Below are 11,488 nucleotides of genomic sequence, written 5' to 3'. Positions count from 1 at the left end.
CACCATTTATCTTATCACCTTATGTTCTACAGTGTTGAAGGTTTTTTGATTGCTAATAAAGGGAACTACTAGTGTGACTAGTAACTAAGAGACATCTTAATGAAGACAATTGTAAATGTGCATGTTTTGGTGGGTATAAGGTGTGAACAAGTCTACTATCACACTGACTTTAGTTTAAAGGGATCCTATCACTCAGACATGATTTTTTCTATGTACCACGTCGGAATAGCCTTAAGAAAGGCTATTCGTCTCCTACCTTTCGTCGTCTTCTCCACACCGCCGTTCGCATTCAATCCTAGTTTTTGTCGGTATGTAAATGAGCTCTCGCAGCACTGGGGGTGTCCCCAATGCTGCGAGAGAACTCTCTCCAGCGCCACCGCCTCCTCTTCAGCAGCGTCCTCTTCAGCCTCTTCTTCCGGCGGTGGCTTGTAACTTCTAAGGCCTCGGGCAGAGCAGACTGCGCATGCCCACATGCCATGAGAAAACAACCGCTAACACAGTATTGGAAGTGGCCACTTTCTCGTGGCCTGTGGGCATGCGCAGACTGCTCTGCCCAAGGCCCGAGGCCTTAGAAGTTACAAGCCACTGCCAAAAAAAGAGGCTGAAGATGACGCTGCTGAAGAAGAGGAGGCGGTGCTGGAGATAGTTCTCTCGCAGCATTGGGGATGCCCACAGTGCTGTCTGAGTGCTGGAGCCCGCCCCCAGTGCTGCGAGAGAGCTCATTAGCATACTGACAAGAACCAGGATTGTAGGCAAACGGTGACGAGGAGAAGACGACGAAAGGTAGGACACGAATAGCCTTTCTTAAGTACTTAGAAAAAATCATGTCTGAGTGATAGGATCCTTTTAATATTGGCAGGCCAGTCAATCCTAAGTTAATAACTGAAAAATATACCATTTTTTTGCACATGACAATCTATATGAGGGTTGTGTGGACACCAATTTCCATAGATGAATTTCCAATGTGATACAATTTAACCTTGATGAGATCAGAACAATACACTGAATGAAAAATCGTAAAGGCCACTTCTAGCGCCTCTGACTGTCATCTTTTGTCACTACATAAATTCATCCGCTGCTTTGAGAGACCTGGGAATCATATTTTCTAAAGCTGGATCGATGGAGGAGTCCCCTACAAGAGAAACAAATGTCTTATATGTATCATACAGTAAATGATATTTTAGGCATCTTATCTAAATAAACAATTCATCAATATTCATATATAAAGGAGGACACTTGTATCTTTAGTGCCAGTTGGGGACTACCCAGCAAGTCAATGTATCACTCTTACCTACAAGCGTCTGGATTAAAGGGGTTGTGCCATCACAAGGATCCTATCTATACTGCTTGTTAATGTGAATGTAAGACTTTTCCTAAATACACTGCTTCAGCAAAACTGCTTTGTTTGTCCACTATCTTACTTTATTCATTTTTTTGGGTCACATCCCTTGACTTATCTGGTCATAAGTCAAGTGATGTATCAGCCTGCTCTCAGGGGGGAGGGAGGAGGGGCTAAGAGCACGGGAGTGAGCCTGGAGGGGGGGGGGGGGTAGTTTACCATTTGGGGGGAAGGGGCCGCCAATACAGCATCGCTTCTGCCGCTGCTGGCTTCATGAAGGGCAGAAGCATAGCGATGTTGCAGGCATCTGTGCCAGCGTCTACACTCCCCGGCATCCGCCTCTCTATTACAGCGGATGCCGGGTCTGTATTCACATATACAAAGCCAAGCGGCGAGATGCCGCTGGCCCTGTGTGCGCGCTCATAGACCAGTCTAGCCTTCACAATGCGAATACAGACCCGGCATCCGCTGTAATAGAGAGAGGCGGATGTCGGGTCTGTATTCGCATTGTGAAAGCTAGACTGGTCTATGAGCGCGCACGCAGGGCCAGCGGCATCTCGCCGCTTGGCTTTGCATATGTGACCCCGCCCACCAATGACGCAACAAAGCCAGAAGACAGAAGATTTCACAGCAACGAAGACTGGTGAGTATGTGACGTGGGAATACCCCTTTAAGGCCTTGAGATTTATTCACAATACATTATTATGTATATTATGTATTATGTACTCTTGTGTAGATCTACCAGGAGACCCTACACTGTCAAAGGGGCCGGCCTCCTAGCTCAGTGTCATTGCTGGGTGTTGAGAAGCTTCCTCCTTCACAGTACAAGACTATAAGGTAAACGAGGTATTCCTCACTCTCCAGCAATGACACTGAACTGTAAGGCCAGCCCCTCTGAGTGCAGTGATATCAGTATTAAATGACCAATACTGATATCTCTGCAAATGGAGAAGATACCTGCAAAACTGAAAAGTGTGCTAAACAGTGCACTGTCAATTCTGTAATGGTATACAACAGATATACAACATGTACGATCCTAGAGGACATGAAAGGACCTCTTTACATCTGCTGTAATATGTACTGTAAGGCACACAATCTCCATGGTTATACTTATTATATCCAAAAGTATTAGAACACCTACACAATGCATGTGCAGGAGTTTTTAATGCATCTGATTCTAAATTAATAGGCTTTAATATGGATCTGGTGCCTACCAGCTGGATCTCCCCTAGTTGGGTCAGTACTTTCTGAGAATATATATATGCTGTACATTACTACATGAGGTCACATGCAATGTATTATAGCACCACACTTTGGTTTTCAGCTACAGTGGGGAACATGTTCAGCATGTTATTACTACAGGACCTGTTGACAGAGACTAGCAGGGGCCACTGGAGCAGTGTCGATAGCACTGCAGGGGATTGAACAGATTAATTTAGGATTTTCATATTCCCTGCTCTTTAACAATGTTTTTTTAAATACTGAACAAATACTTTACGTAATGATATAAAATTGTAACGTAACATGATCGGTATATGCTCAGTGGGGTCCGCTCTTTCTATGTCATTGTGACTCTACCACTTAGCAGTGAGGATGATTTTCTTTGACTTTGTGGTCAATAAAGGGATTTTCTGCTAACTAGAATCCCCTTTCCACGGCAGGAGTAAAAGCGCAGAACAAGCTCACTTGCAATTCCCTGCATGCCTGAAATACTTTCACCTAGCTCCAGCCATCTGTGAAGTGAAGGATGGGTCCAGCCCACAGCTCTGAGAATCCTCCGTCTGTTTACAGTCCTCAGAAATAATGGCTCTATTGTCACCAAACCATTTGTTAGCCACAAACAAACTCAAAGCATCAACAAGTTCCCCACTGAACAAACAGCATGTGACACACTGGCAATGACATTGATAATGGACCTGCAGTCACACAAGTGTTACAGGACACACACGAAGTATCATCTAGAAATGCGTCTTTGACATTTGCCTGTGATTTATATAGCCGCTTTATCAGGCATAGAGATGGCAAGAGCAAGGTATTTCAAGTATTTGTAGTGGGGAGATAAAAATGTGGAGCTTTTTATACAATCCAGCTGCCAGATACATACCTCTGGCCTTAAGTGAGTTGGTTGTGGCCAGTAGGAATATAGAAAGCTCAAGCTCTGTACCTGGATTAATGGGTCTGCCCACAGCTTGCATACTACATTATATCAGATAACAATACGATATATTCACTGTTATTGGCAATCACTAACTCTTTAAAGGAACATGCCAATTGACACATAATTTCAGTATATCCTTATTAAACATGGATATATATGCAGTTTGTGCCCAAATGTTTATATCTGAATACCACCACGCAATACCAAATAATAACTCCATTCATTATCCAGATAATACTATATATTTCCCACACAATACTTCCACTCCATGCCCAAAGAAAACTACCGTTCAGTGTCTAAATAATATTGCCAACCAATGCCTATAAGCAGTCATCTTAAAGAGGTTGTCCAGGAATTGGAACAACCAGTGTAGAGGCTGGGGGAGTTGAGAACTAAAGCAATCTCACTTGTCCCTGGCACTATGTTGTCTGCCACTGGTGTCCATTCGATCTTGTTCCGGTGCATCAGTGCTAGAAGTCCTCAGCCTCACATGACCGTTGGACCATCAGTGGTTTCAGCAGTCGTTGGTGAAGGACTAGTGACATAAGCATTATTTTTTTTATTTGACAACTCTACAGGGGTTGAACCAATTCCTGCACAACCCCTTTAGGAGCAGTGAAAATTGGGGAAACACAGTGGCTCAGTGGTTAGCACTGTGGCCTTGCAGTGCTGGAGTCCTGGGCTCGAATCCTGCCAAGGACAACGTCTGCAAGGAGTTTGTATGTTCTTCCTGTGTTTGTGTGGGTTTCCTCCCATATGCCAAAGACATACTGATAGGGAAAAATGTAGATTGTGAGCCCCTATATGGGGCTCACAATGTACATAAAACAAAAGCAGTGAAAATTTACATTTTTTAAATGATCTTAGAAAATCTATCTCCAGTGGCCCCAAAGGAAATGGAGATCCTGGAAAATTGGCAATTATGCTACATTGGGAAGCTGTCTATTGTTTAAGCAGTTCATTGTGACAAGTATGCAATAATAAGGGACAGAAAAAGGGTTAGAAAAAAAACAATTTACTCCATATTGATTTGACATTTCTCCTCAACTTATCAGTTTCCTTTAATTTCCATAGAACATTTAACTTTGACAGCATCACTAGATCAGGGGTTTGGAAATGGTTATTAATACAGTTTCTCCTTTTTCAGTACAATTTCTATATTGATACACCACTTTTTCTTAAAGATTTTTCTTTAAGAATAAACCCAGGTCTTACCAGAGCATACAGGTTGTTTATGAGAATTGGCTATTAAGTACTGAGTCAGAATGGCCCACAAGTGAACAGTAGAATTCCCCACTGGGCCCCTGAGTCAGGTGGGCCCCCAGCATACCCTGGCATGGCACAGTTTCCTGATTGTATTTCATATAGATACTCATCATATAGCATCTTAGACAGGCTAAGTGTTGATATAATATATTGGATAGATTATTTAAGAAACTACCCAGTTTACTTTTAGATACGGTTGACATATTGGGCGACTGAAATGACATCTAAGAGTCAGGCGACCCAGTATCCTACTCCTCTTGGTCCCAGCACTCCAGTCCAACATTGAGTATTTAATAAAACTCCTGCCTCCTGCCACATTGCTATTTGGTGCATGTATCATTAACCACTAATATTCACCTTGCATCACTTGAAGGCTTTAGAACTGGTTTGTACAGGTCAGGAATCTTGCGCTCGATCATGGGTCGGAGATTTTCCTTCAGTCTATTATAATTTTTCTTCAGCTCATACTGATATTCCTTCTGCTCAGAAGTAATCAATCTCTTGTTCTTCTCTACTGCCTCTCCACACCTACAGAAGGGACATGGTACTTTAAGTAGAAGCTATTGATGGAAAGTAGTGACAGGCAGTGAGGATTACACCTTCAGAGCAAACAGTAAAACAGCAAAGAATTTTGATGGCATACAGCATAGGGTACAGTATCTCATACAAGAAAAGGAATGGAATTTCTTTTACCTTCTAATATACAACTTAAGGTTTTCCTGTTAGGGGCATAGTGGAATGAGCAGTGGCATAAATACCGGGGTAGCAGTGGTAGTAGCTGCCACAGGGCCCGGGACATTATGCTGTACGTTTTGATGCCTGATATGCTATTTATGAAAAAAAGGCAATGGTGCCGCACACTCACAAATTTAGAAAGTGTGGTGCAGACGACAAAGGGTCCTTCGACCCCACAATCAGATTAATCAAAAAATGTTGTCGCACACACAGGTTTTGTTGCCAAAAAGGGAAATAAATTTATTTACAACACCGTGTACATCATTTGTTGTGCCTTTGGACATAGGGGTCGCAGTAATATGAAAAAGACTAATAGAACACAATAGTTGACGTTTCGGTCGTGTAGACCTTCATCTGAACTGATCTATAGTGTGAATACAAGGCATGTAGGATGCGTCCCAGGCATGATGGAGGTTAGAAAAAAAATTCTAACTGGAATTAGTGAAGCAGCGAATGTTACAAATACTAAGGACTAAAGTTGATGGTTGGTGTCAAACTTGTTTACAGGAACACTTTATGGTGGTAGTAGATGCAGTTCTCGTTCCCTGACCAACAGCCGTACCCTTTCTATGTTCTGTCCTAAAGCCACATGCTCATTAATGGCACAAGCTCCTGAGGCATTTTTGGTCTGTTAGCAGACTGTAAATAGCTGACATACTGGAGACCTCTGAAACCACTTTCCTATCAATATAGGTGATTTAAAGAAGACAATCACCTCTTCTAAACACAGGGACGTACGTATCCTGGTCTTTGCTGGAAACTTATAATTTGCTTTTCAAAGAAATTTAATGAATATAACATAAACAAGACAGTAGACCAGGGCAAGTTTACTTCTCTGACGTCACAAGTCTCAATAAAGTATGGCATGCATAAATAACAGGCAATATAACACAGCAGGAAAGCCAGTAGAGCTCAGAAACAAGGAGACACATACCGCATAATGAATTCCTTGAAGCACAGTCTCAGCTTGTTGTGATGCCGATACAGCTTAGGGTCTGCAGGGATCTCAGCCAGAAAAACTTGAGCTACCTCTAGTGGTCCCTGATAAACACACATGACAATAAGAAATGGTAACACAAAAAGGAAAAAGTTGGGCATGTCTAAGTTTGAAGAATAGCATAGAGATCTTGGACTCCATCACTTCTTTATTTCACATATCTCTAGTTAAGAGAACCACCAAAGACATTCATATACATACAGTATGTGGATATGTATAAAAGCCCTATTACGTGGACCGAGGATTGGCTGAAAAGACATTCATATACATACAGTATGTGGACCAAGGATTGGCTGAAAAGACATGCATATAAATGTTGGTTCTCGATCTTGTCATTAGTGAATGCAGATTTCTCTTAGTGAAATGAGCAGTGAACCAGACAAAAGAGAAGGAGTTGGTAGTGTGAATACCCCCTTACAAAAAATATTTATATTTAATTAATTTTCAGATAGTTATTAACATAAATTGTTCCCACAAACCTGATTTACTGTGGCTCCTACAGATCCCTGCAGCACCATCTGGAGCATTTTTGCATCTGGAGGTTCCTGGCTGGTGGCAACAGCTAGCTCAAGTGTTTTCTTCTGCATGTCTTCTATGGCTACTTCAATGGGTGTCAGAATAAACTAAAGACACAAATTTACTGTTTAACATACAAAGCAAATGTATATCTACAGTACGTACATACACACAGCTACAGCAGTTACAGTTAAGCTGACCATACACATTAAAAAATTGTCATCTAGTGATCTAATAAGTTGAAGAAGCCTAAAAGTACCTAAAATCTGCTTTTGGGAAAAGCAAAATTGGGCATGTTGGATCTGAGAATATATATTGATGAGAGGGTCGTACATCTTGTGTGTATTGATAGATATGTTATGTCATAAACATTGCTTTACTAAAGATGGCTTCTACACAGAAATGTAGCAGAGCTAAGTGTCTAGCCATAAAATATTAGGATTCTACAGGGGATTGCAACGCTAATCTTATAAACTCACCAGGGTGCACAAAAGAATATAGTGTATATGGCCAACACTCTCTGGTATTGGCCATACACAGCATAACCACATTTCCTATATATGCATTCTGCATCAGGTGTACTGTCAGGACCTCCAACTTGCTGAGTCCCAAAACAGAGGAATGTACTATGGACGGTTGTCACTCTGCCCATACGATTAAAGATCTTCCAGTTGGGAAATATATCAAAGCTCCACAAGCGTGTTCAGTGGCGTAACTAGGAATGGCGGGGCCCCGTGGCGAACTTTTGACATGGGCCCCCCCCCATCCCAACTGACGCCGAAGACCTCGACCGACCCCCTCCTCCTCACTCTATTATGTCCCTTACTTGCCCCTGCACACAGTATTAACCCCAATAGTGTCCCCTGCACACACAGTATTAACCCCAATAGTGTCCCCTGCACACACAGTATTAACCCCAATAGTGTCCCCTGCACACACAGTATTAACCCCAATAGTGTCCCCTGCACACACAGTATTAACCCCAATAGTGTCCCCTGCACACACAGTATTAACCCCAATAGTGTCCCTTGCACACAGTATTAACCCCAATAGTGTCCCTTGCACACAGTATTAACCCCAATAGTGTCCCTTGCACACAGTATTAACCCCAATAGTGTCCCTTGCACACAGTATTAACCCCAATAGTGGCCCCTGCACACACAGTATTAACCCCAATAGTGTCCCCTGTACACAGTATTACGTTCCTCTGTGGACACCCATAAACAATTATTATACTCTGGGGTCTTTTCAGACCCCAGAGTATAATAATCGGAGACCCGGGAAATAAAAACATAAAAAAAAACAAAAAAACACTGTTGCTTCTTACCTGTTCCCCGGCTCCTGTGCTGTGCTGTCCTCCTCTCGCGTCCTTCGTTAATGACGTCGGACGTCACATGACCCGGGAAGCATGCCGGGTTCATGTGACGTCAGAGACGTCAGACAGCAGTAGGACGGAGGCCTGGCAGGATCGCGGAGAGGTAAGTAACAGTTTTTTATGTTCCCTTACCTCTCCGGTCCGCCGATCATTATACTCGGGGGTCTGCAAAGACCCCCGAGTATAATGATAGCCCTTGTGGGGCCCGCGGTGTCACTTGCCGATCCTGGCCCAGCCAGGATCGGCAAGTGAATAGGGCCCGTAACTGCCTATTGAAAAAAAACCGCAGCGGTAGCGGCTGTCACCGGGCCCCCTAATGGCCCGGGCCCTGTGGCAGCTGCTACTGCTGCTACCACGGTAGTTACGCCACTGAGCGTGTTCTTCCGTGTATGACTATGGTTCTGAGTGCAATTGCATTGGTAACAGATTACAAGCTAGAGGATGCAACATAGAGCTAAAAATATTGCCATATTGCCAGTTCAAGGTTTAGGGAGGATCAGCTTTTTGCTACAGTCCAAGGAATTGTGTTGAAAATATAGAACTCACATTTAGTTGATATTATAGCACAAATTCTAATTCTCAGATTGTTAGCATTATTAGGAAATATCTTACTGTGCTATGTCAGGGTTCAGTATCACACACTAACCTAAATAAGAGGGTCTCTTTTTGTGGCCATAACTATCGCCAGTCTCTCATGTAATTGTATTAGCCATGTTTCTGGTCTCGTTCCTTTAACTCCACTGCTTTGGCACTTTAATATTTGTGCTAGTTCATCTTGGATTTGTTTGTGACTCATTTGCTTTTATTTTCTTATTATGTCTTTTCCCAAGCGTGTGAATATAGTGGAAGGGGCTATGTATGCCTACTCAAGTTACATTACATTTAGCCAAGACAATGGACTTTTACTCCAAAATGCATCACTATACACATCAATATTTTTAGAAAAACATTTTTTAAGTAATTTGTGGCATGTACAGACATAGCAGAGCTGAGGTTGCTATTAGTGAGTGTCTTCAATTGTCTGTAAAACTACAGAACCATGGTGATGCCATAAGTTGTGCCATGTATAAAATCTAGCTTTGTCTCATTAAATATACACCCCACATGTCATATGTCAATCATAAAAATCCAAGCTATAATCCTATGACTGTAATTTGGATTTCATCGACAAGCTCATCCTGCAATATCTTTGTGTGCAGCAACACAGTACTTGTACTGTTGTTTACTAGTAGTTTCTACACGGACTTGATACTGAAGTTAACGTGATAACAGATATATATATATATATATATATATATATATATATATATATATATATATATATGGATACAATAAAGGTGATTAATAGATATGACAGGTATATTGTGAATGTGCTATTGTTCATATTTTAGCCATTTAATTCAGACTGCCACAGCTAAATTAATATGTCATCTGTTCCATTATAATTGCTTGCTATTGTTTACAAAATGTTTGTCATCATACTCCTGCCATCATACTGCGCCTATTAGTCAACATAAGACTATTGTCTGTTGGCAGTCTATGGCTGCCAATGTATACACTATGGAGCACACTGTGACATTGTCAGGATCAAGCTTGTTCTGTCTCACTAGTTCAAAAGAAGTCCTGAAATATTCCTCTCCATAACACGGAATCTCCTGGGAATTTTTGTGAACATGGTGTCAGGGTCTGGGGTTGCTAGGTGGGGTGGCATAGACACACAAGTCCAGTTTCTTTAGTCCAAAACAATAGTAGAGTTTTATTTTCACTCAAAAAGGTAGTGCAGCAACAAAAGGAAACAATACAAAAATAAATCCCTGCCCGGCTAGGCTCTATCTAAACATAGAATAGGTTACCTAACCTAGAATAGCAGAAATCCAAAAGCCAGTAGAATCATTCAGGACACAGCTGAATATGACCTCTCTGTTTGCTCTCCAGCCAAGCTCTGCCTAAGTGTTGGTGCTGGAATAACTTCTTAAGCCTCCTTGACGAGGAGACTCTGCAGCTGAGTCGCTGCCGGATCATCCCCAAAGTGTAGATTGGAGTGGGGTGGAATGACAGGTCCCCTCTACTAACCTACCTGTCATTCCTAAAAATCCAGCCCAATACTGAGCATTTACCAAAATGCTCAGCAGACGAATGTTGTCTGCTGACAACAAGCATTCCTTCTGGAGTTTTCTCATCTCACCCACCTGAGTAGTCTGGGTGACATGTACACCCCCTCCATTACCTGACTAGCCATCGGCTCACAACAGATTGTATACCTCCATTGAATGTTTATTACACTACCATTCTATGTTTCACTTGCCAAATAGTACTTGTGGACACGGTACTCTACCTCTTCCTTCTGAATGACGTTGATGCGGGTCTTGATGTAAGGAAACGCATGCATTGTGGTCAGGATAGTCTTCCTCTTGTACTGTTCACTGAGGTCACCTCGAGGACGGCCATCGAGAGTAAATGGGGTGGTATACATAAATCGCCGGAGATTGTAGTTTTTCTCAAAATAAGTAAGCCTGTATTTCATTTCGTACTCCTCAAAGTATGGCTCCACAAATGTAATCTGGATGTAGGCCTGAGAAGTAACAGGGTATAACGTAAAGTGTGAGTTTTGTGGATTATAGTAATAATGTTATTGGATTTGTGGAAAATCAAACTTTTATAAACATTACATTTCAGCACAATCCTTTCAATATTAAGATTTTTTAATCTGTTTAGGTCCAAAATTCTGTGCAGATTATTATAGTAACTGTAAGGGAATTGCTTGGACAGCAATTCCCCAGTAACTGTTTGAACCCTCGGACGGGACACAAGAGACAGTGAGCCCTAAGCTGAAGCCCCCAACTTCCCCTTCCTATTGCCAGGCCCTATCCTACATAATAGGCGGCAACCACGAAGACAGTCCCTTCCTGTATAGGTGAGACACAAAACGCAGACAAGATGGACAACAAAGAAGAGAGGTCAGCTAGCCAAGGGTCAGTAACAGTCGAGCGATGCAGTGCCAAATCGGAGTCCAGAGAATAGTCAGTGAGGAAAGCCAAAGGTCAAGGATAAGAAAGCAAGCAAAATAGTGACAGTACGGAGCGAGTATGCACAAGACAATAG

At 42.3% G+C, this 11,488-nt stretch overlaps 1 protein-coding gene across 1 annotated transcript in view; it reads right to left on the bottom strand.

Annotated features, from left to right (window-relative positions):
* Window positions 1-756: 756 nt before the first annotated feature.
* The window catches only part of DOCK8 (dedicator of cytokinesis 8), a 152,873-nt gene continuing 142,141 nt past the window's right edge, over window positions 757-11,488 (bottom strand). The window contains exons 44-48 of the mRNA XM_075278396.1: window positions 10,722-10,958; window positions 6,975-7,118; window positions 6,433-6,539; window positions 5,121-5,291; window positions 757-1,132 (exon numbers count right to left, since the gene is read on the bottom strand). Of these exons, the coding sequence (XP_075134497.1) occupies window positions 1,069-1,132; window positions 5,121-5,291; window positions 6,433-6,539; window positions 6,975-7,118; window positions 10,722-10,958 (723 nt within the window). The 3' untranslated portion in view covers window positions 757-1,068. The remainder of the gene's footprint in view (window positions 1,133-5,120; window positions 5,292-6,432; window positions 6,540-6,974; window positions 7,119-10,721; window positions 10,959-11,488) is intronic.

The sequence above is a fragment of the Leptodactylus fuscus genome, chromosome 1 (assembly GCF_031893055.1).
Source record: "Leptodactylus fuscus isolate aLepFus1 chromosome 1, aLepFus1.hap2, whole genome shotgun sequence".
NCBI lineage: Eukaryota > Metazoa > Chordata > Amphibia > Anura > Leptodactylidae > Leptodactylus > Leptodactylus fuscus.
The sequence above is the reverse complement of the archived record's forward strand: the minus strand, read 5'-3'. Positions and strand labels throughout refer to the sequence as shown.